The sequence below is a fragment of the Seriola dumerili genome, unplaced genomic scaffold, assembly GCF_002260705.1.
Source record: "Seriola dumerili isolate Sdu_G_001 unplaced genomic scaffold, Sdu_1.0 BDQW01000068.1, whole genome shotgun sequence".
Classification (NCBI taxonomy): Eukaryota; Metazoa; Chordata; class Actinopteri; order Carangiformes; family Carangidae; genus Seriola; species Seriola dumerili.
Window position 1 is genome coordinate 5,711,837 of NW_019174323.1, and position 25,851 is coordinate 5,737,687.

Sequence of the window (25,851 nt, forward strand, 5' to 3'; positions counted from 1 at the left end):
TGATTGATTTGGTTTTAGAACCTTTTCACTAAATAGAGACCTGTGGGAAGCAAAACAGTAAAGTTCCATGGCTGGAAAACCAAAACAATGAGCTGAGAGATGCTAAAAAGCAGAGAGGAACTACAGACTACTATGAGCGACCCCTTTCACACTCACATTTTATAGCAAAAATATTGATTATATCCAGCTTTAAAACAGGATTCTTTGGCGTCTGTATTCCACTATGATCTACACTTTTAAAATAATATGTTGCTACGACGACGAGGGTAAAAATCGCCCATTGCACTAAATTAAAACTCACACATTTGAAGTCGTTTTTAAAAACTCACCACATCATCCTTTAATTTACAAAGATAATAACACATAGACGCTGTACAGTTGAACTTTGATTACCGCTGCGGGCAGAGCTGTAAACACTCGACGAGCTCTTAAAAACTATTATTAAGGCTCTTTGAGGAATCATAATGCTTCACCACACCCGTCTGTTAACCATCAGGGACACTCACTGATGAAGTCTCTATTGCTTTTTATACATGCAACATGTACCTGTAGAGATGTATGTACAATAGTAGAAGTAGATATTTTTAAACTGCTTGTAGTCAGTAATACAAAACCAGAAATCCACAGTGTAACGACGCCAAGTCTTAATATATAAACAATCTAACGGAGTAAAAGATTTTGTATGCAGGATCTGGAGCTTGAATTAAAATCAAGACATTTTACCTCCTGAATTCACCACATATATCTGCTTCTGTTAGTGTGCGTGTGTGTGTGTGTGTATCACTGATGAGGGTTGTAGCTCGGGTGAAGCTGAAGAAGCAGACTCCCAGCATGCCGAGCGTGTCCAACTGTGCCGTCTGCAGGAGCGGCCCGACCTCCACCAAGACATCACCAACCTCAGGGCCGAGGGAATCTGCAGCACCTGCCTCCTGCACAACGGGAAAACACAAACGCAGAGAGAAGTGTTCAGTATTCAGTCGAGTCTTTATCGATGGCACCACAGTGTCTGGTATGAGTGAATGTGTTGTGGTTATCATGAAGGACGTCATGTGACGGCTCCAGACTGGCAAAAAGGACATGACACGGCGCCGTTATGTTTAGTCTTAGTCAAGTTATGTCTCACATAACTGTTTCTCTTTCAAAACCCAGGGTGTCGTTAAGCGCTGCGACTTATGATTATCGTCTTGATTAACTGTTTCATAATCAAAAAATGTTGGAAAAAAGCTCAAAACACAAAAATATGCATTTTAATATCATATATGATCCTGCCGTTTGAAAAGCTACAACCTGAATATGTCTCGACTAATTGATCAATCCACTACTCGTTTCAGCCCCAGTGTCTCATCATCACATCACATGCTACAGTTTCAATGACATTCTCAAACACCAACCTGCAAATCCTGTTTGTGTGATTGAAATGATATTAGATTTCGAAAGATCTTGGTTTAGTTTAATAAATACCTCAAACTTGAATCACTGTATTAGAGGCACACACAGGGGCTAGGTTCCGGTTGGCCACTAGAGAGCAGTCAGGTCAAAGCACAACCACATGAGCCTGTTGAGCCAGGATTCATGCTGTTGTTGGGACATCAGCTGTGTTTTAACCCTGCTGACCCAGAGCGGACCGTTTAACATGACTGTGAAAACAGTTTGGAGAGGCTCCAACCTGTTGTCATTAGTTTCTAACAATAGACGGCCTGCGCTGCCGATAAGGACTTTTTTTATCCTTTTAACCGGCAAAGCTATTGTTGGAGGGTTGCGTTTTGTTTTTTCCTCTGTCAGGAAAAAAAGAGATAAGCAGTAATGTACACAGCTCACAATGCTGGACAGATACAAAACATGAGGGAGTGTGAACAAACTGCTCTACGGACACTCCCAGTGGACAACATTCAGAGCGGGGCAGAGGTTATTTAATCCACTGCCTGTTTTCCATGAATGTTACTGTGCTGGCGAAAAAGTAGGAAGAAATGATCCCAAAATATGGAATTTAACAAATCACAGACCTGTTTAAATACATGGGATAATACAAAGACAGGGAGTAAAATAATAGTAAATATCTAATTATTTCTTTCATATATTTTGTGTTAAATTTGTGATAATTTATTTTTTTCATTTAATGGTTTAATAGGGACTGGTCACGAAAACATTTCTACAAATGCATTTGATTTTTTTTTGATCTGTAGCACTGGTCGTCCTAAAAAACATTTACAGTTACATTTAAAAGCATGCAGAGCAATAATACAAAGCAAATATTAATCTATACCTTATGTTTTAAAGTAAATGTATTTGTTTTAACCCAAATAAAAACTAATCTGTTGTGAACCTCAGGAGCGTATGTTGTTCATTTGTAAATTAAATGTCAGGTTGACAGTTTCAGTTAAGGCAAAGAAAGAGATCCTGACAGATATTATAGATATAAAATAATACAATATGTTCAAGATTATAATTCAACAGAAAAAACTCTGTGTTTAGTGGTTAGTGTTTAATAAAGATCAAAAACTTCTGGCCTTTCTCTCCTGCTGCGTGAATTTAAAACAGATTTTCCTTCATAAATCATGTTAATGACAAAAATATGGACTAAAACTGCTGGAACTGATCATTTATGTCAAAGGCGTTTCTCTTACTGTCAATGAATCCTATTAAAAAAAGAGAACAACAAGCAAAGCTTTATCTATTAATACTTTTTAGACTTCCCTGCCTGTCTGTGGCACTCAGCCCCAAACCTCTTAGTTACAGGATAAACCTTTGGAAACAGGTCACAGTAATTTCCTCAAACAGCTGGATGCTTTAGTCAGATGGCTCTCAAACAAGAGTAAACAGCGCATTTGTTAGGGACTATTTCCAATCATGAATTAATACACATTTGGTGCTCTTTCATCAGTGGAACAATCCATCAGAGTTTATCAGAACATCCCTGAACTTTTAGAAAGCAACTCTTAACGAGTCGCAGACAGATTTAAAGCCACTCTGACAGAGTTTAGAAAGTTCATTATAACAAGAATAGAGCTGGGAAAAAGTTTGGTTCTATATTGTGTTTGTAAACTGGGTAATTAAATCACAGAAAGTGCTGTACCTTGTTTTATTTAATGTGTATGTATTAATGTATGTGCATGTGCATAAACGTGAAATTCATGGTTATTTTTGAGCACTGCTAATAGCTAATGGAGAAACAAATAAAGTAAATGGGACTGAGTCAGAGTAAACTACAACGCCATGTTCAGCGTAATGAAGGAACATGTCAGCCAGTGCAACGGTGGCACAGAGGAAAAAAGGTACATCAGGCTTTTCATACATAGACAATACTTTTGATGTGAATCAAATCATCGGCGGTTTTGGTCTTTTCATGGGATTTGTTGACAAAAAGAAAAATATATACAATCACCAGCCTTATCCTTTTAACAAAGTTTCTCCTCCAGACTATGTCTTTAACAATGATCCTGCCGGAAAAACACAAGTAACTTTAAATCAGCTCCATCAGAACTAGATGGTTAGACGTGCTGTCCAAAAACAAAAGTGTTTAAAGTTTTTCCAAAGAGCCACACTTGAAGGTGGATTGAAAACCGACCATCACAGAGAGCGAGGAGACACAATATAATTTTTTCAGACAGTCTCTCCTGGAAGACTGTCATAGTGTAGCACTTGATTGTTAATGTTAAAATTGGCAAGAAAAGTTCAAATTGTGTGAAGAATTAAAAATGAAAAACCTCGACTCCTTCCTCGACTCCACTGCTGACCAGCATAGCGTGGGTGTGAATGTCGGATTGTCAGTTTCGGAAAGTTACAGAAATTATCGGAAAGAGACAAAAACATCGGAAAGGGTTAGGGGGTGGGGGTTTCCTGAATGATGGAATATACCGGCAGCTTAAATCAGCGTCAGTTAGCAGCAGGTGAAGGAAACAATTCTCACAGCGTCTTTCAGCCAAAACTCTGACACCTGTGCTTTTTAAAATAGATAAATAAGAACTCAACACTTCTCTACTCTGGTGCCACGTGAATATAAAAAAAATAACTAAACAAACATTCAAGAATCGGCTTTAAAAGAAAGAAAAAGAAAACTTTTTTTTTTTAATGTGTTGAGCTGTTTGTTCAGACTGATTTGATTTTAACAGTTAGTGAAGGTTGTGATTAAATATCAGCGGTTTGTGTATCAGTGACACTGAAGACGGCTTTTCTGTTGTTAACTGAACATTTCAGAGGTCAACACGACCTTCAGCCCGAGGCCTCTGTGGAGTCTCACAGGGGCCGGCCCCTGTGCGTCACCCTGCCAGTAACAAGAGGACTTCCACACGTCTTTCCAACAATGGGTCTAAACGTGTTCGTGTGCTGGTCATGGGTTGAGAGGTATTCTCACCTCGTCCGTGTGCACATTTGTGAATAATGCTCAAGTCCTGAAAGGTGATTTATTTACAACCGTTTCCTTCTGGCAACAGATCACTCGAGTGTTTTTTTTTTTTTTTTTTTTTGTCCAGGTAACGATAAGACACCGCCCATTTACCATCATTATCCAGCCCGTAACGTTTCCTGTTCTCAGAAACTTAAACAACAAAAAAAAACTGCTAAGTGGCTTTCCTCCAATCTGACGCTGAGATCTTGACAGATTTCTCTTTGCCCAGAACTTGAGTTTATAAACTGAAAATATCTTCCTCTCAGAGCGAGTACTTTATGTGTCTCTATCTCTCCCTCAAACTAAAACTTCACCCCCCCTCAACATGAGCACAAGTAGCCTCCTGACTCTGCTTCAGGGTGAACCCTCTGACACCACCTCGCCAAGTCCTGACAGGACCCACGGTAACACAGACCACACTGACAGATCATCATCATAACACCGCGCTGACTCACTCCATGACAGGAGTGAATCAGCCGACACGCAGTCCCTGCTCTCACTTTGGTGATTTGGGCTGCTGGGAAGACGAGGACGGGACCTGTGATTTGGGACTCACCACAATGACTGCAGACATTTCTACGAAGCCACAGCCTGTTTTACTGTGTGTGTGTGTGTGTGTGTGTGTGTGTGTGTGTGTTTCTGTACAGTATGTTCAAGGCTGTATATTTTGTCTACTAAGCAAAAAAAATCACAGACAAAATCTGAATAAAAACAATGGAAACAAAGCAGGGATGCACGTCCTTTAAAAGGAAAACCCCTCCTTATTACAAGCAGCACGGTTTTATGCTTTGGCCTCTCTTTGTATCGGTTATGATAACTGTGATTAAACATATTCACTCATTCATTCAGGAGACAATTCAGTCCATCAGCTACTTTGATAATTAACTGAAGTCATTTTTCAAACATTTCCAGCTTCTCTAATATGAGGATTTGCTGCTTTTCTTTGTGTGACAGAAAAATCTTCTTCTCACATGAAGCAAGTTATTTAAATACATCACCGTGGGCTCTGGGATTATATTATTTATTGACTTTAAAGACATGCATAAAAGTAATTGTTAGTTGCAGAGTGACTTCCAAATTAGGATTATATTATTAAATTATCATCATGTACAAAAGGTGACAGTGCTGTGAAGCTGTAGGGCTGCAACTAACGATTATCTTCGGACTATTTTTCTAGTAATTGATTAATCGTTTTGTCATTTCCCACAGACCAAAGTGACAAAAGCCCAAGATGTAGTCGGTTTAGTTTCATGTGTGACCAAGAAGAGCATCAATTCTTCACATTTGAGACGATAGAAACATCATTCAACATTATTTAATGTGACAGAGACAGTGAGAGCGTGACAGGAAAGTTGGGGAGGAAAGAGGGAATGACATGCAGCAAAGATCCACGGGCTGGATTCAAACCCGGGCCGCTGCGGTAAGGACTGAGCCTAAGTGGTACCGTTACAATTACTCAATTATCACAATAGACGCCGATTAAATTTGTGTCAATCAAGTAATCGATAGTCAAGCAGTTTTATTGTACCAACGTGTGGGACAATGTAGTTTTAGTTAAAGAGACAGAGAAGTCTGTGAATCAAATCAAGCTTTAGACATTGAGCTACAATGGACCGCCGTGATGACACGTAACTTGTGTTAGGATGAGAAGCACCTGCCCTGAAATTATAATCCATAATTCTACAAATAAACCCTCTTTTAATGTTTTTTTTTAATTTATTAAGTCAATGGAAGACGAGGAGTTAAAAGGGAGTCAAACCTGAGTCATACCTGTAGTTGAAATCTAGTACATCAGTCTCAACATTTTAGTTCCCACAGTAACGAAGACACAGCGAACGCTCAACAACAGAAGTTTGCATTCATCCCTCATTACACAGGAATTGTTTGTGTGCAGGTACGTTACATGCTGTGGGTCAGAAGTTAAAGCCGGTCTTTAAATAGACGTTCTGAGAGAATAACCTGTTTTCAGGTTTGTCCTTACGTCCCTAGTGTTTGAGTAACCTCGAGGTTTGTTTAAAGGAGCATTCATTGTTTGTTTTGCCACACAGGGGCATCACAAAGAACTGAAAGCACAACACTGACATATTATCATTTTATACATGACTTTGCTTTACAATCTGACCTTGTTAGCGAATCGTAATGAGTGTGTGTTTCTGCATTTTTGTTTACTTTATTTCTTGTTTGGCAAAATCAGGTGGATCCACCCAAAAGTCAAATTGTTCCTTGTATATTAAAAAAAGAAAACAGTGAGTAATAAAAAATTGAAAAGGCTGGAATCAAGGCGAAATCAATGCTCCACTATGTTCACCGGCTAATTGCTGACTGTGTCACGCTGCTTCTGGAAAGTGGAGCTGCAGAGTTGGGTAATTACTCTTGTCAGGTTTGTCACTACGAGCAACTCCTTTCACATAACAACATAAAAATATAGTTAAGTGTAGCTTTAAAACCTCACTGCTCATGTTTCTGGCGCAATTTGATTTGTTTCTGTTTTAATAAACCAGAATTGTCCTTTAACAAAATAAATTGAAGGTTTTTTTTTTTTTTTAATGTTTCGTGAGTGTGTACATGTCCGTGTGTTTGCACCTGATGGCGTCTCAGAAGAAATTCTTGATGAAGGGGGTCACTAGTTTCACCCACAGCTTGACGTGGCGGTCTGGCCGCTCGAACGTGGAGCTGGACACCTCAGTGGAGCGCTGGTACAACATCTCCTGCTCCTGAGAGACGGAGTTTGAAACACAGGTGTGTGTTCAGTAAAGATTTACTCAGTCATTCATCATCACTTCTCACTGTGGTTAGATAGAAAAAAAAAAGAAAAAAGAAAAAAGCAGCCGACCTCCTGCAGCTGGCTCTGCAGCTCCTCATTCTCCGTTACTATGGCGATTTGGGCCTCCAGGTCACGGTGAACCGAGCGGTAACCGAAATTAGGGGAACCAATTAGAGTGAGGCAAGGCCGATCCTGCCCCTGGAGGTAATACCACAGACCTGTAGCGGGTAGGAGAAGCGGAGTGAGCCGGTGAGGAGGTAATGCTTCAGAGAGCCGCTTCCAGCAGGGATTTCTGTCGGCCCAAACCACAACTAAAAGGAAGCACATGCAGAAATCCCCAACGTAGATCCAAAACCCCAAAGTATGAGAGAGAGTGAGTGTACATCCTTGTCCTGAGGCCACGAGAGAATGACTGTACAAGCCGTCGTCTCTCACGCTACATACCGCCGTGACCACAAGAACAGCAGAGCAGGGAGAAGAACAGTGAGAGTGATGTGTTTTTATTATTTTCACTGAGCCAAACACAACTAATCTGGATGGTGAGCCCTGGTTTAGACTGTAATATTTCGTAAGACATGTTGAATTGTGGGAGTTTGTGCTGGAATAAGTGATCCACAGAAAATTAGTGTGTTTGTGCCCTTTTGTTTCCTCCCACCTTTGGCGTGGAAGGTCCACTGTGCTCTGTGGTACTCGTGCAGGTGTACCCTCTCCTGTTGGCCCAGCTGGCACACCCGGTTGTAAAACTGTCTGGCAATGTGGATGTAGGCCGCGGGGATCGCTCCGGCGACGCCCTTGGCCCCGAAGAACCCGTTGACCTCGGGGGAGGCGGTGAGGATGCGGTAGCTGGCTCCGGCCCCGAGCACCAGCCGCATGTAAGCCCGGGTCAGGTTGAAGTAACCTGATGTTAGAAACACAGTGGAGTCTGGCCCGGCGTCTGTCAGCAAACGCTGGAGGTTCGGTGCGAGACAGAGAGTGAAGAAAAACGAGTCACAGGCTTGTTTCTAATTCCTGACATTGTAAAAAATAGAGTTTGTTGCTATGGTTTCACTGTGGCAAAGAGTTTTATTACAGCTTTACACATGAGGGTCGTTATAGAGCCGGGCAGTGTGGTCTGATTTCTATATCATATTGTCAATTTAATCATTAGCATGTTGTTCAATACACCAGGACATTTCATTTCTTTCTTCATGTTTGATTTTTTTGTCTGAATTAATTCACAGTATGACAAGTTTAAAATTATGGATTTCTTGACTGGAGTTTGGGCTGAGTGAACTGAAGTTTTGTCAGTTTAATTATATGATATTCAGATTATTTATTTCTCAAATTGAGTAAATGTAGGTCTGTAAAGGATCATGATGTTGGATATTTGATAAATTGTCATTATTTTTACTTTTTATAATTTAAAAATCTGGAGTTTATTGGTATTCTTTCTCATAATTAAAAACAAGTGAAAATCGGATCGTCCCTGTTTCAAAACAATTGTGATTTTCAAAAACGTTACAGCTTTCAATGCAACCACTATGAAGTTGAAAATAGTTTTATGTATTTCTTCACTCACACAAGGAAACTTTGTTCTCTGTAAACTACAGTGGTCAGCCTCAACAACATCTGAGTGCATGGGAAAACAAAATCTGGTTAGAATTTTAAACAGATTTACTCCTTTTAAAAACAAGCTAAATATCCCAAAACCGAAAAGTGATGAGTCTTATATGAAACGCTGCTTTAACACCTAAACAATTTACAGGAAGCAAAGCAGCACAACGGCTGTGTTTAAGAACAGCTGCATCATCATCAGTTAGATCAAAGCAACCAATAAAATCAGCTACAAAATAATGTAAATAAATACAACACTCAAAGTCTCCTCTTGAAATGTTTGCTGAGACAAATAGTGCTGATTCCAGTTTGTGCTCTTGTATTGAATTACATTATACTGCACTGGTGATCATGTTATTGCGTTCATTCCCAGAATATGTGACTAATAAACCCTGAATTAATGTTCAAATATTTATCCATGGTTTATTAGTCACACTGCTTTGAGTAAGTCACATGTTTAACAAGTGATATTTATTACTTGTTGCTGAGGAAAAATAAGCATAAGAGCAAATTCAGCAGCATTACGCAGCCAAATTTGTGTTTTTGTTGATTTTAGCTCCAAATATGACTCAGCCAATCAGAGGTCGTCATGGTGTGGGGACTCACCTGTGTGACCTGCTCGTCCACCTGGATGCCCAGAGGTTTCATCTGGACCAGAGGGAACACCCAGGTGTCGTCCTCCCCCTCGCTCATCCCCTCGTCCTCAGAGTCCTCGGAGCGGTTCAGCAGCCGTTGCCTCATGTGAGCCGTGTTCATGACCTCCATGATCCGCTTCCGCGCCACTGCCGAGAAGTCCTGCCTGTTGCCTGGTTGCCGTGGAAATTCAAAACATGAGTATACACATAGACAGAGATAAGTCGGTACACTGGGAGGTGTCACAGTGTTGTGGGCTCTGAGTAAGTGTGTGCGAGGATGGTACCACTATCTCTGTAAGGACCAACTTCGGTTTTAAACCACGGTAACGAGGACATTTTGGCCTGTTCTCGTTATTCGAAGGACAATTTGGAGGTAAAGTTCTGGTTTTAAGGTTGAGGTGAGATTTAGGTTCAGGTTAGGGGTAGGGTTGGGAGTGCTTTAGGTTAGGGGCTCAGGACTGCATTATACCAACGAGGGTCCACACAAGCATAGTGTGTGGAGACGCATGAAGCAGACGTACGACCTCAACTAAAGAGCAGCACGACAGCTCAGGTTATCAGTTTAACCATCAGCTTACTGTCATTTCAGCCGACCGGTCATGGAGACAGTAGAGCCAGACGGAAAACATGTGGCTCCACTCGGCCACCAGGACGCCCCGAGAAACGACAACTCTTTAATCAGCATATTTTTGTTTGGAAAAAACTAAGTTAACTGCTTCTAGCACCTGCAACATCCATGTCAACTAAAAAATGACTTCAGCAGGACGAATTTATCTCTTGTTCCTGATTGGTTAGGACCAAATCAAACATATAATGATAATCCCACAACAAAAATCGCTGAATAAATAATGTGAAGGAAAATGTCTGGAGAGTCTGCTGATCAGACCTGATACCACTAGAGATGAGTGAGAAAATGTGTGTGTACTGACTCTTTAAACTACAGGTAACTGCACAGCATCAGTACTTTGTGAATGAATGAGTTCATGGTTTCTGAGTCTGTGTGATGCAAGTTTTATCAGCAGCCCGACTGTAGTATGAAAAGAAGCGTGTGCTCAGCGAAGAGGCTGCACAAACCATTAAGTGGCCTTAACATTGCCTCATGTGTTATTATTGTACATCAGGACACCTCATTGGTTATTATCAGTTACAAATCTTCTCTGTCATCCCCACAAATTAGATTTCATTGGAATTTCACCAGTGTGTGTGTTTCTGAACTAACCATGCGTGTGTGTGCAGTTCTCACTACATATCGTCTTCCAGCAACACCGTGACATCACAACTCTATTCCTGGTGTTCGTTACCACGGCGGACCGGTCCTGCAGACATGATGTCATTCATCCCTCAAACTAACATCCTGGCAGTCTGCGCTCGAGTTACGGACACACTGTCCGAGTGTGAGTGTGTGTGTGTGTGTGTGTGTGTGTGTACCGAAAAAAATCCTGACAATTTCACATCCGGCTGCATGACTGGCCAACCGCAAGAGCTCTCTACATCTTTCTTACTACACACAAACGCAAACACACACACACACACACACACCCACACACACACACACACACACCCACACACACACACACACACACCCACACACACACACACACACACACACACACACAGTCCGACCATCATTTATTTGCCTGTCTAAGCTTTCAAGCTCCATTAGCGAAATCCATCGGCTCCTCTTGCTGAAAACCGGGCAGGTGCCACCGTAACTGAGCGTGGGGTGTCAAAACATGTTGGGGGTAAACATGCGCCTGTGTACACACACGCGCGCTCGTGTTTCGTTTCTTACCTTTGTACGGGTGCACCATGCCCTCCAGCATGGTGACCGAGTCGTCGGGCTGAAGCTGCAGGGAGACGTCTCCCACGGCGTCCACCAGCTCGGAGAAGAAGTCGGCGACCTCCCTGCAGTTCTCCAGCAGCACGTAGCGGTCCTGTCTGTTGGTGAAGTAGGAGTCGCTGAGGTTGGCCCTGAAAAATGGACAGGTTTTAAGAAACAAGGGAGCAGAGGAAGCATTTTGGGAAAAGGAGGAAAGAGGAAAAAGAGGGATGAAGGCGTGTTTCATAGCACATTCCGTGTTTGCTTTCTAAAAATTTCTAAACATTTCTTCTGAAGCCAGGTCCATCTGAATAAGAAGATCTGATCGGTTCAAACTCTGAACTGCAGCTGGGAAAAAAATCATGCATGTATGTTATTGGTAAATGCCTCGTGGAAACATGAGAAGACAACAACATTCAAGACATTTTTCTTACACTTTTTTGTGCTCATGCTCTTCAACCTTACAAACATGGGTCTATGTGTGTTAGAGCAGGTCTGACCTTGAATCCCTGTTTGCCCAACAGCAGCAGGAAGTGTAGATGTTGTGCTAGCACTTCTTGTTGTATTTAAATTGTACGGTTGCTGAACTAAAGGGTGAAGTTAAACATGGTAAAACAATGTCTGTTGAGGTGTTGTGGCTAATTTGAATCTTTTGACTTTGCTTGCGAGTGTTGGCAGAGACAGTACGACCTTTTCCATTTGAATCTAGCCCTGAGAAAACCATGTAAACAACATGAGGACCAAACATAAGACTAGACAATTACATTTTACTCACAACATCAGACTGTTGCTTGAGCTTTTTGAAACTATTTGTTAAACTATGAATGTCGTCACAGAGGGAGACTGCCTGGAAATGTGTGCTGTTATCCCCCTGTTTAAAAACTGTCCATCACAGCTGGCTTTTCCCGCCACCTTTGAGTGTGGCTCCTCGGATCAACTATAAACACTTATCAGAGGTGGTCGGACAGCACGTCTCTTCTTTTCTAGTATAACACGGTCCAAACTGACCTTACAAGGCAGCTGTATCTCTCGCAAGCGGGAATCCATCTTGCCAGGCTCCAAGCTATTGGCTTGTGGCCAAAGCGCAGTGCTTCTGACCAATCAACGTCCCATGAGGGAGGAAACACTGGCAGCTACAGGCGTGACTGCTAACAACAATGGCGGCTCCTAAAGACGTTAGAATAGATGCTGCTATAGCATCAGTTATATCAGAACTCGGGGGTATTTCTTCATCGAAAGAAGAGCACAGAGCGGCACTGACGGCTTTTCTTGATGGAAAAGATGTTTTCGCTCTTTTCCCAAGTGGCTTCAGCAAGAGTTTGATGTGCCAAGTGGCTTCACAGGAAGGATGCAGAATCTGATTGGTTGAAGTTAGCACGTGACGGACAGTCATAGACAGACAGGTCACCTGACAAGTACCAAGTACTGAAGGTCCCTGCCCTTTTCCAGTTTCCAACAAAGTCCTCTCAGATGACTGTGTGTAACAAACCATGTGGCGTGTCAGGTTACGTCCAAACATTTACCCCTTCAAGTCGATTTAGTGTCTTTTAGAGTTAGTCAACCATAAGTCCTTTGTTAGCCCAGTTTAAAACAGCACGGACTGATGGCCGTCGCGGATGATGAGCACTAAAAGACAGTCTGACAAACTAGCAAGTTAGAGTTTACAACTATGTGTGTCCAGACTCCGTACCAACATACATAGTGAAGACTGAAGGAATCAAATCAAAAGGTATTAAGTGTATTTTTTTTGATTGTGATATAAAATTTATTTGAATTGACTTTAAGTTTTGTTTGTTTGTTCGTTCGTTCTGCTGCATGTCTAATGTATTAGTGAGGAAGTCAAATTCCTTGCATGTGCTCACATGCTTGGCCCATAAAACTGATTCTGATAGAACACAAAATTGGAGCCATGACAGGCGACAAAGCTTCACATATGGACGTTGGTGTGACGAAGCTACAAATTCTAAGACATGGAGGCTTTGTAACATGTGATCTGTGCAATCACCACAGTGTCAAGTGTTGCTGCAGAACATTGTGATGTCACCGTGACCTTGACCTTTGACTTTTAACCATCAAAATCTAAATCGGTTTGTCCTCGAGTTCAAGTGAATGTTTTTTGCCAAATGTGAAGAAAATTCCCTCCAGGCGTTCCTGAGATATCACCGTCACCAGAATGTGAGCAACAACGGTCGGCTGCTATAAAAATAACTTATTATTGTGCTTTAATTGTTTTATTTCATGTTTCCTTTTACAATAGAAAACTCACAGATGACGATTCTCTTCTGCTTTGACCAACAGTATCTCAGACAAACAGGACTAGTGTGACAGTGCGTCGCATCAATTGGACAAGGGAGGGGTCGTCTCTATTTCTGGACGATACGGAACGTGTTTACTCGTCTCTGTTGTCCGACACACGTGGTATATTGTTTACTTTCCCCACGAGCTCTCGGCTCGGGTCAGTTAAAGCGGCGTGTGCCATTTTGTGTGCTGAACTGAAATGGAGTGGAAACCACAGTCGGAGAGCACAAACCGGCGCTGTGCCCACTGGGTTTGGAGCGCACCCACTGCTCTCCATTTTCTCTGCATACGTCGAGATGTGCGCCGAGAAACATTTCCGAGCAATGACATTAACCACCTGCACTGTGAGAATGCAAATGTACCAAGGACCAGAACAAGATTAAACAAGGGTGAAAGCAGACAGTGGCGAGGAGGAAACGGTCACGCTGACACGAAGGTGCAGCCAGACTAGACTTTCTGTCTAGGAACAAACATACCCGCTGATGATTATGCTGTCATCAAACAGGTAGACTTTGATGTGCTGGACCCCGATGGTCTCGTTGAAGCGCTGAGGGACCAGCAGCCGCAGCAGCCCCCTCAGGTCTGGAGTGTGGTACAGAGAGACCCGCATCTGAGAGGAGAAGCGCTGCAACAACGGCAGCAGCATGGTCCTGGAGTTAATCTGCCCTGCACGTTAAACATAAGGATGATGAGCGTGGCGCTCTGCGCTGAACAGCTGCAAAAAGATCTCATGGAAAGCGGCAACAACCTCGTGACCCGCGGGTGTAGTCCAGCAATACGGAGACCTTCAGGTCAGGAGAGTGACTGTTGTCCTGCGAGCGTTGTAGAGCTTCCTCCATACAGTCCACCTGAATGAAAACAAAACATGATTACATGAGTGCAGCACTGACTCAGCATTGTGCTCCTATAACACTGCTGCCAGTCTCAGGATGTACAGTTAAAAAAAAAAAAAAAAAAAAAAAAATGGATCAGAATTTCACAGCATTTCTGGAGCCATAAAAGGCTTTATACTTCTTTCACATATTCATTAGAAGTGCAGACCTGTAAACAGACTTTGATGTCAAACATTCGTGGAGTTCCCCAGATTACACAAAACAAATTGCTGCATTGTGGGAAAGTTTCTCAAAGAGACGATCTGATTATAGCTTCCATCTGACAGATAAGCTTCAAGTTAAGTGTTCAACCATCCACTGCACAAAGTGGTCTTGTGCAGAACTACTTTTACAGAGCTGAAACAACTAGTTCATTATTCAATTGACAGAAATTAAATCAGCAACTATTTCAGTTTATCGTTTCAGTCATGTTTCAAAGCAAAAATGTCCGGCTTGTGCTGTTGTACCTTCTCAGATGTGAGGATTGTTTATCTCTGGGTTTTGTGCAGTTGGCTGTACAAAACAAGACGTTCAAACATCTCACCACAGGCTCTAGGAAATTATAATTTTAGGCTTTTTCGTAATTTCCTGATAATTTGTAGCCAAAAAGATTAACCGATTAATTGAGAAAAACACTAGAAGCTATTCTAATACTCAATTTATCATCTATCCAACGCATTTATTGTTTTTAGCCTCTCAAATGAATTGAATATCTTCAGGTTCTGGACTGCTGTTTCAGGCAAAACGAGATGTCACCTTGAACTTTTGAGGTGCATGATTTGACCATTTTCTGTCATTTTATACACAAATCAATTAATAAATAATACAGAGAACTTTTATACATACAGCACATGATAGTCATTAGTTGAAGGCCGGCCGACTAATTTTCTCAGAATTTTGGGTAAATGTAATTTTTAAGACTCCAATCAAACTAAAAGATCTTCAAGCTGCTCAGCTCTTTTCACTCAAATGGAAAACTTCTGTCAACACGATTTTACTTGGAACAACCAGTTGACAAAAAGACTTCCTGTGGTCTGCGATCATGTTCTCACATCTTATTCTACAACAGTGTTCACAAACCACAAACTGAGGTTTGTACATAGATGACACTGACTGTCGGCTTTCAGCGGGCGTCATCACTTGTTATTGCAAAAGAAACAGCTGACAGACTCGGGACTGGGTAGCTACGGTTACTAATCTTAATTTCTGTGGAACTCTCCAACTTGCAGTAACCTATAGTTTAAGTGCAAAATGAACAGATCCAGTAGATCTGGTTTCAGGTAAAGCCTTGTGTTTTCTCTCTGTGTCTCACTACATGTGTATCTGTGAACAAGACTGAGCCACAAAACAAAGATGATTATTGATTACTTGGCAGTGGCCATCACTTATCAAACACTGGCCGTCTTTTATTATCTGTTTACTGAGCGTGGGAAAAGCATGACTAACTACTCCTCACAACAAGGAAACTGGTAGCGACAGTAGAGTCTGTATTTGTGGCACTTGGCGATTGTTCCCCACCTGATGTCAAACCAACGCTTCTTTTCTTTTTACTCCGGATAAATTGTGCATCTGGTGCCCAAATGCATTCATTACACGTCACCCCAGAGTGCCTGTTTATGTGCCAGTAAAACATTTCTTCTTTCCAGTAGAGAGCTCTTTGGGGATGTCTGCACCACCGGCACTTCCAGCTCTGGAAGTTTCCTCTGGAGCAAATCTGACAATGAGTGGGAGCTCTGAGGAAAAACTGTTTATCTCTTAATGCAGAGAAGCAGCATTCAGTCTTAATGCTGTGCAAGATTTGTCTGAAGTGTTGGCGGTAAATCTAGATGGAAAATGTTTGTGTTCTCTTATTACTTCTAAGTGAATCTTAAGCAGGAGTCTCAAACTCGTGGCCTGGGGGTCACATGTGACCCACAACATGATTCGCCGAGTAATTTAGAGTAATCATTTGAGTTTCTAACAAGGCTGTAAAATCAGAGCATAAAAACTGGTTATTTCATTTTATATCTAACATTAAGCATGAAATTTGTCAGCATAAACACTCCAATTTACTGCGGCACACCATGCACCAAAACGTCTCTTTATAAACATAAAAGAAATTTTGACCTGGAGGACAGAGTTTCAACAGATTTTTTTGTGGAGTTGAATGTGAATACTTCGTGTCTCATTTGTAAGGATAAAGCTGCAGTAATCTCCAACTAGAAGAAAAAATGTGGCCATATTGATATATCGGCTGATATTGGCTTATTGCAGATAAATCTGTGTCCGTCTACAGAGCAGTAAAGCTTCAGGCAATTTAGATGATTGGATTCTTTAGGTGTCTCATCAGTCCAAAATTAATTCTGCAGTACGACAACGAGCTCAAACATACAGCCAGAGTGGTAAAAAAACAAGAGGAACAAGGAGTCCTGCAACAGTTGTTCTGGCCCCCACAGAAACCTGATCTCAGTCTGGGATCACATGAACAGACAGAAGAACTGTGTCCAGGATGCTCGGAGCAACCGACCCCCCCCCCGCCAAGAACCTTGAGAAACTGTGCAGGTGTACTGAGGAGGGCCGCTGCTGTTTTAAAAAGGCAAAGGCTGGTCACAGCAAATATTATTGAGATTCTTGTTACCTGTTTAATTGCACTTTGTATTAAGTTAACTGGTAAATAAAAACTATTCATGACATTATTTCTGAAAGCAGTCACACTTTCAGTGCCTAAACGTTTTGGCACAGTGCTGTATATGTCGACCAATAATTGACAAGAGGTTGCAATACAGAAATGTCCAGCTAGGTCTGAGGTGACTGATAAGTTGATTTCTAAACCATACATTTGCACAGTCAGTATGTATATCTTCGCCAAAAACAAAACAAAACAAACAATACCATAGGGCCGATATATCGTAACCACATTTTCTTTCCTTTCTAAATATCGATATTAGTAAAGGCCTGAAAGATCTAGCATCATTCAAGCCAGCACGCTGCTACGATCTGCAGACGTCTTCCTCTTTCCTGCCTTTTGTTGCTACATCACTGTACTTCTTGGCACATTACCGCGACTTGTAGACCAGACGGTGTGAAACTGTTGACAGGAGTGTTCATCATAATCTCGGGTGTGCACACGTGCGCCGTGCACTTCACTGTTACTAGTAATAAAAAATGAATAAAAAAAAACTCTGCGGGTACCATTATTAATGTCTTTATTGTCTTTTATGAAGTAGTATGAGTTGCCTTTGGATATAGTTTTCTCAAAATAAACATACATTTTCAGATTATTTTCATTGCCTGCACCTGCACTTAAGTAAATACACTGCACAGGTGTGGCTGTCAGTATCAGTCCAGCATTGTGTTCGAGCCTGGGATCCCGGCTTTGAGCTGAAATCACACCTGCAGTTTTCATTCTTTAGTCTAAACCGCAAACCGTGCTCACATTTTTCTACTGAATGCAGTCGAGTTCATTGTGTCCAATTACAAGCGAACCTGGTTTTTAAAATAAAGGTCACATGGACTCGCTGTACCTTAATGACTCACATTTCTTGTAATCCATCATCCTGTGAGGTTGTAGAGTTTGAGAGCAATCAAAGTCGATTCAAATGCTTTTAAATGTAATTAAGCATGTTTGACTCGTCTCTGCCCTTTTCTGTAATTCTGCCTCTCTGCTGCTCGTACCAGTTAGAGAAAAAAAAAACCAGCAGAATACGAGCATCAGTCCAGACTGTGGTTTACTCTGGGTTAATGTTGTTATGCTAGGCTTTCCAAGCATGAAGAACAGCAGGCCATCACATGCCAACACTGGTCTCCTTATACCCATAAACCCTTGCATTTTGAGGTCATTCCTTGTAGCTGGCCTGGAGTGCATTTTCATTCTGAACAAACCACACTGCGGTTCTCTTGGAAGAGGACTCTGACTCACATTTTCTGGCATCTCTGACCAGTTATTTGGCACGCGTCTGTGTTTAGATGGCATTGTTCTCACCTGACCGAAACTACACAAGTAAAATCTCCAGAATTGTAAAACAATGCACTTAAATCTGAATCTGTCAAGCATACAAACACACACACACACACACACACACACACACACACACACACACACACACACACACACACACACACAAACACTGTTTTTCTCACCAGCTCCTGCTCCAGCTGACCTGTTCCCAGATACAACGAGGCCATCACCACTCGCCTCTTTGCGGTCTTGATTCGTGCCTGAAGTGACAAGGAAGAAAAACAAAAAAAAAGCAAACAATCATGACAGAGAATGAGTGTGCTGTAGGTTTGTATGCGGGTGTTCGAAATGTGGTCACAAAGAAACAAAATGAAAAACTTTTAACAGAAAGTACATTTACTGCCAGTAACAGCACAAGACATGAGCAAAGTGAGCAGACTCAGGCCACCAGGGGCCCCTAAACAGCAAACAACAAATCACTGTTTTCAGGTTGAAAACTGAAAAACATCTACTTTTCAAACACTAAAAAAAAAAGTCTTTTTGTCATATGTTTGGTACTTCAAAGGTTTGAAAATATATTTTCTCACACGGGGATTTTTTGCCACCAGTGGAGGTGAAAGACATTTAGATTGTGGTTCTCACAGGATTATAAAGTTTCTTCTTCTTATTATTATTATTAAAACTTCAACAGAACGTAAATAAAGTTCTCTGGATAATCCACAGAACATTCAACAGTTTTCATAGGCACCATTTCTTTTGGCAGAAAGAAAGGCGTGTTTTTGAATTAAATCTCATCTTTCAACAGCTTGAGCATCAACTGCAACTGACATTATCGATTAATCTGCCGATTACATTCTTGACTTAATCGTTTGGCTATAAACCCTTAAAAAAAAAAAAATGTATATTTCCTAAAGCCCAATTTGATGTGTCTGGGTTTAATCCATCCAACGAAATTCATTCAAAAAGAAATGAATTGTCTTTTCATGTAAGACGGGAAAAAGCTGAAACTTCTCACATTTGAACCATCAAATGTTTGGCCGTTTAGCTTGAAAATTTACTTGAGCAATCCATGATCATGTGTGGACGTGTGGACGTGTGTGGACGTGTGTGTACGTGTGTGTACGTGTGTGTACGTGTGTGTGCCAAAAGTGATAAATAAACACAAAAAGCCATTCAATTGCAACCTTCCCAATTTTCATAGGTATGGGGAAGTGTTGATAAAACAAATCACATGTTTTTTTCGAAACACACCCAGTCACACACGCTTGTAACTCACATTATGATTCAAATAACCATGAAAAAGAGGTTATACTATATGTAGTGTTTCTAAAACTCATCATGCGCAGCAACACAAATACATCAGGGACATACATCAACACTTGGAGGGAGATTCCTCTGAAATTAACTATAAATTAACTTAACTCTAACTCTTTCTGTCTGAGCTTAAACAATGGTTCTGTATGAGGGAAGCTCCTGCCTCTTTCCCGGCACATCAGCTGAAGCAAATTCCTGTTTCGTTGTTCCTGGAGCAGCTGAATAGGCTAAAGTTAGAGGAGGCATGAGAGGATTCCAATGTGGTGACACACAGCAGGTGTGGGACCACATGAAAAAAAAGGAAGTAAGTTTATACTGTAAATTCACTCACCTTTTTACTGAGTCACAAAGAAAAATAAGATTTTCTTGAAAGATTGTTGTAACTGGTACAAATCATTTCTGGGTGTTAATTTCTCCAGCAAGAATTAGATGTAAGGTAGAAATATAGAGAAGTCATTTTAGAGCTGAATAATTACTGTATTTGTTGTCAGCTGTGGTGTGCTACTCTTTCAACTCACGTATTTGACAGTTAATCAAAATCTGATGGGAAAATAATGCTTCCTCAATTACAGCAAACACTTTTGCCAACAATCAGCATTAGCAGATATCAGCCTTTCGATTCCTCTAACTCCAGCTCCCTTTGTTCCAGAACCAAACATTTTATTTTGACAGTGACACCGACCTTCATGGCCTGGTAGAACTGGTCGGGTGATGTGAGGATGTGGATGTGGGTGCCCGGCACCCGAAAGGCAGGTACATGCTCTGCCATCCATCGAAAGTGGGAGCAGAGGCCGTCTGTGCCCTGAGCTCCGGCCGACCCGGTGGGCCTGGCGACACGACATGGGGCTGGGTCAGCTTCGGCCAGCAGGGGAGCCAGCAGCAGCACGGAGGAGCTGGAGGGAAACAAGGGGAATCGCAAGAAATTGTTTGAATGATGGGGGACAGAGTAAAAAATATTGGAGCTCTATCACTTAGTTGATTAATAGATCAACAGCGAAAATAATCGAGAAACCGGTTTGATAATTGTTTTAATTATTCTTACGAAAATGTCTAAATTATCTGGTTTCAGCTTCTCAAATGTGAATATTTTCTGGTTTCTGTGGTTTTCTGTCACAGTTAACTCTAAATGACATTTAAAAACATTTGGCACGGACATTTTTCACAGTGTTCTGACATGTTATTGACCAAATGAATAATCGAGAAAATAATCGAGAGATTAATTGATAGAAAAAAATTATCATTAGCTACAGCCCTCAACGTAACACCTGCTTAGCATCAGCGTGTAAACAGTCTTGTTAGTAGAAGAACTGGACAATATTTTGATATTATCATATTTCAGTTTTCAGTGGGATCGAGATGATTCAGAGCCAACTGTAACTAATAACTAACAAAATAAGTTATTGCAGTAATTGTGAGTTATTACAGTGGCACACGGTTCACAGCACTGAACATCATTTTAATTGGTCAACACAACAGTCTCATCACAAGATCCATTTAGTAGCTGCTCTGGAGCTTTCGAATATGTCATATAACTGCAGATTGACATTGTTGCTGTTTCCAAGGTCGAGAGTGAACTGATTATTTTACATATAATTATCCATACATGTAATTGTTAACTTATTCTTATTGATAGTGATGTTATTGTAATCCATTAATGCAGCCCTAGCTTGTATCTGTTACTTTCTCTGGTTTTTGTCACCAATTACCAGCATTTTATTTTTCACCCTCACATCTTTCCAGACACATAAGAAAATATTTTTCTCCCACCCAAACAGATGTTCTTACCATTTCTCCCATTTAAAAGTCTTAACAAAAACCCAGCTGGATGTGTGGGTTGACTGTAAGCTCTCCAGAATAATGAATTCATGCGAAATAGCATAGCTCTACAGTGTATAAACAACACAAAAAAGTCGACTGAAAGATTAATGGTTGGATTTAATCTTTAAAAGGACACAGATCCATGAGAAGATTTGACAATGTGTCTGGTTTTTCTTTGTCAGCGTCCTAAAATTCACCCCAACACTACAGTCATTGCTCTACTCTTTGTCTCTGACATAAAATCACACAATCTGGTCTGACAGTGCAGCCACATTAAATAAAGACAGGGCAGAGTGTTAACCTCAGACATGACTTACAAGCTGATTGTCACAAGTCATTCTTCTGTGTATTCATTACTGCGTATTCATTCATTCATTTCATTCCCACACGGACACACACACACACACACACCACACACACACACAACACACACACACACACCACACACACACACACACACACACAACATTCTATTATACATTCCCGTTTATGTCTGGGTTTGGATTTGACCCACAAAGGGCCAGTTACAGTAAGTTGCAGGAAACACAGCTCAGGGCTTCTTTCCAAAGCCACTGTGCTGAGTTAGATCTTCTGCAGAAAACACGGACGGGGGATTTCCCTGGTATTTGTGAGTCCGATCATAGACACAGCATTTTTTTCATTGAGCCATAAAACTGTAGCATCAAAGATAATCTCCTCGTTTACGCTGAAACATCTCTGCCTTTTATGGCGGTGCAAATTACAAAGGTTGTCTGAGGAAGTACATCGAGCTTGGTACAATGAGCATGTGTAATGTGATGGTCCTCGGCTGACCCTCAAGCCTTTACAATTTTCTGTAAGCAGTAAAAGATAAGAGAGTGTGACAGGAGATAAGGAACACACTTTGAAACTAGAATGGCACTCAGTTCAGCGCATACCTCTGCCAAGGCCAATTGATTTTCTTCCACCAGATCCGGATTATCATCTGGATCTGCAACAAACTGTAGAGACTCATAGATCTCAACGCCATGAATATGTCTGGGTTTTTTTTTTTTCACATTATTATTTTACATTATGATTCAAATACTATTTCCTGATAAACTGACAAAAAAGTGAGAAAAAATGCCCCATCTTGCATTGTTAAGGAAATTGATAAAAGAAATTCCTGGCTTCGCCTCTTTAACCAGATCTGCACCAAAATGTAATCGGTTCTTCCCTGGTCCACGCCCCATCCCTCCACCAAGTTTGGTGCAAATCGGTTCAGTATTGTTGGTGTAATCCTGCTGGCAAACAAACAAACCAACCAACATACAAACAGATAAACCCATAATTAGCTCCTTGGCGGAGGTAATTATGTGCCCACTGTTCCTGCTTTTCATTTCAGGGCTGAGACGATCAATATAAAATCAACTATTACCTCAGGCTACACTGAGATACAATAAAAGCTTCCATAAAACGAAGATAAAGTAGATTTGTTAATCGTGAAACAGGGTGGAGTTAGTTTTTTTTTTTTTTTTTTCCCGCTCACCAAGTATCAACATACAGTAATAAGGTCTATTTCAACAGTGTTGCAAAATACAAGCGCGGAATATGACTGTAACTGAGATGGAGTTAACGTCCTTACAGTTTGATGAGGTTAAGTTAATAAACTAAAGCTTTAACTGGTAATTGTAATGAATGGAGGAGCTGTTTACTCTGGTATGTGACTGTACCACATCCCCCGTGATTTGAAGCATGTGACAGGAGAAACTGCTCTGTCTGTCCGTCCTCATAATTCCTCAGAATTTCCCGGCTGGGAAACTGTGTGATTGTGTTGCATCCTTCAGAGATTTAGGTCCTGATTCTTCTCAATGGATGTAGAGTGATTTGTCAAACTAGAAAACTGATTTTTATCCGCTTTTATAGTTTATGATCTAAGAAACAATTCAATATTAATACCATCTTATTGTTGATTACTACAAACATATTTTAATATAGTGATTTAATAAAATGTATTCTAATGACAAGCATTTACATTATATGACCAAAAGTATATGGACACCTGAAAATTACATGTGTGATTGTTGAATATCTCATTCCAACACAGTGGGCATTAATATGCCACTATAACATCCTCCACTCCTCTCTGGGATTTTTCCCCATTCCCCCACAAGAGCAGCAGTGACATCCAGCACTGATGTCAGGTGTAAGGCCTGGCTCGCGGTTGGCATTTCAGTTCATCCCAAAGATGCTGGATAGGGTCACGGTCAGGGAAGTTCTTTATGGACCTGGCTATGTGCACAACAGCACTGCCATGTTCAAACACACTTTAAAAGGGTCTTCCTCCAACTGTTGTTACAAAGGTCCACGCCTATTATTGCCTTAAATATAAAAAAGGTATGTGTAGCATTAAGAGTTCACTTAATTGCAGCAAAGGAGCCCAACACAACCATGAAAAAGAGCCGCAGGGCAAACGTACATAAAAGACAGGTGTGTCCACATACTTTTGGCCATACAATCTACCATCTCACAATATTAGCAATCTACCTGTTGACACGATTCACAGGCAGAAAGCATTTTGTAACTTTGCTTTGTGCAATTTTGGACTTGTGTAGATTGCAGAGTTAAATGTGGGAGGAAATTATGCAAAACAATTACAGTATCATGAGAAAGATGAGATAAGATAATATGATGATGACAGATTCTCGCTTCAGGCTCCAACAAGTCTCAATGCCCAAACTTTGTTTCCTTTTCGGAAACAGGGGCTCTACCCAGAAACTGCACTTCACACTAATTTCCCGCAGTGGCAGACCCTTCCCAGTTATCTTAAACACTGGTGAAGACAACACCCTTGGTTTTAAGAATGATAAGTTTAATATTAAGTCTCTGAACCGTGATGAGTTGAAACAAAAAGGCATCTGGTTTGTTCTTCACATGGCAGACAATTTTAGAACTGCAGCCAATACTACTATCAGAAAGTACTTGTGACAAAATATCTAAAGAATCTAAAGCAGCTATCTTGAGTTGTTTATCACCCGAAGCCACAGAAGTATATTTTTAGATTCTAAAGTAGACATACCCCCGCAAATGAATTGTTAATAGATGTTTCAATTTAGATTTATATATGTTTTACCTTTGGGTTTTGGACTGTTAGAAGGTCTGTGGGAATTTATAGCAGCATTTTTTTGGCATTCTTCTGGCATTGTGTAGATAAGACATTGAAAAAATTATCAATATAGAAATTTTAATGTTCCTTATCTTTTCTAGCATATTCTGGTGAACTTTTGTTGAATTCTGCGTCTCTTGAAGTGCAGGTGAAATGTGGAGTGCGAATGTGGATGTTGCTGGAAGCTTGTCTGCATCTACTGTGATGACCTTGGTTCTCTTTCCCCATCTCTCTGGGTCTTAGCCGGGTGTGCATGTGCTTCTCTTCTGTTCTGCTGCACTGGACTTCAAGTTGAGCTCTGCCTGTTCTGATTGTATATATTAACTTGGGATCTCGATTGGAAAGTGAGGATAAAAAACAGGACAGAGATCATTAATGTTGTTAGTTAACACCTGTGCCTCAGCAACTGTCTGCTGAGAAAAATGTCAACAATCAGCTCTTGCTCCATGTAGCACACAGGTGTTGCACACACAGTTATTGTAACCTGTGATATCACCTGTCCATTCATGCTCTTCTTGGGAAACCTCTGAACTCTGAGTGTCCCAAGATGGGTGTCGGGTTTCAGCTTTGGTAAAATGACAGCCACTGTTACACAACATGAAGAACATCTTGTACAACCTCTGAGTGAGTTTCCTTGAAGGTGAGTTGCTGTCTGTTACACTTGCAGCCTCAGGAGGTGCATTTCTTTGCTAACTCTGACGATAATTAGTTAGACGTAGCTGTAAACATCCTAACTGCACACAAATAAGCTCCAACCCGGTGGCTAAAAGTGCTAAAATATCAAGGATAGGCGTGTCGTTCATTTTGAGTCAAAACACGACGGTGAAAAGACGTGTGTCCGATAATGGACGCATTAGCATATTTAGCTCTGTAGGGTGCAGACATTGCAGCAAAACACGGGTTTGACCCTCGTTAGTGTGTTTCCGTGGGTGAACCGTGTCTCTTACCCTCCTCTTCTGTCCCGGACACGGAAGAGCCGGTCAGATATTCGGGTAAAAACCCCGGTGATGGCCGGTGAGTACACGGAGTACACCAGCCTCCTCCAGGACATGGGAGCCGCCATTGGTGCAGCACTGTGACTTTGAATCAACTTTATTGACACACCAGAGTTCACAGACAGTAGTAGTCGTGGTACTTCAGAACACACAAGTCCAAATGTTAGGTACTTGTACTTCACTTTTCATGCCTATTTATACTTCTACTTCAGTACATTTCAGAAGGAAATTTTGCACATTTCACTCCACTACATTTATATAACAGCTTTAGCGACTACTGCTGCTCCGAAGTACTACT

The 25,851-nt window shown here is 41.2% G+C and overlaps 1 protein-coding gene across 1 annotated transcript; it reads right to left on the reverse strand.

Annotated features, from left to right (window-relative positions):
• Positions 1-307: 307 nt before the first annotated feature.
• Positions 308-25,621, reverse strand: pgs1 (phosphatidylglycerophosphate synthase 1). Its single transcript, XM_022743136.1, has 11 exons — positions 25,506-25,621; positions 20,299-20,509; positions 18,485-18,562; positions 14,242-14,341; positions 13,970-14,159; positions 11,169-11,347; positions 9,348-9,547; positions 7,804-8,095; positions 7,218-7,366; positions 6,968-7,098; positions 308-929 (listed from the first exon to the last, which is right to left on the reverse strand). Exons 1-10 carry the CDS (start codon positions 25,619-25,621, stop codon positions 6,979-6,981), a joined length of 1,635 nt encoding a protein of 544 aa, XP_022598857.1. The 3' UTR covers positions 308-929; positions 6,968-6,978.
• Between the last annotated feature and the right edge of the window lie 230 nt (positions 25,622-25,851).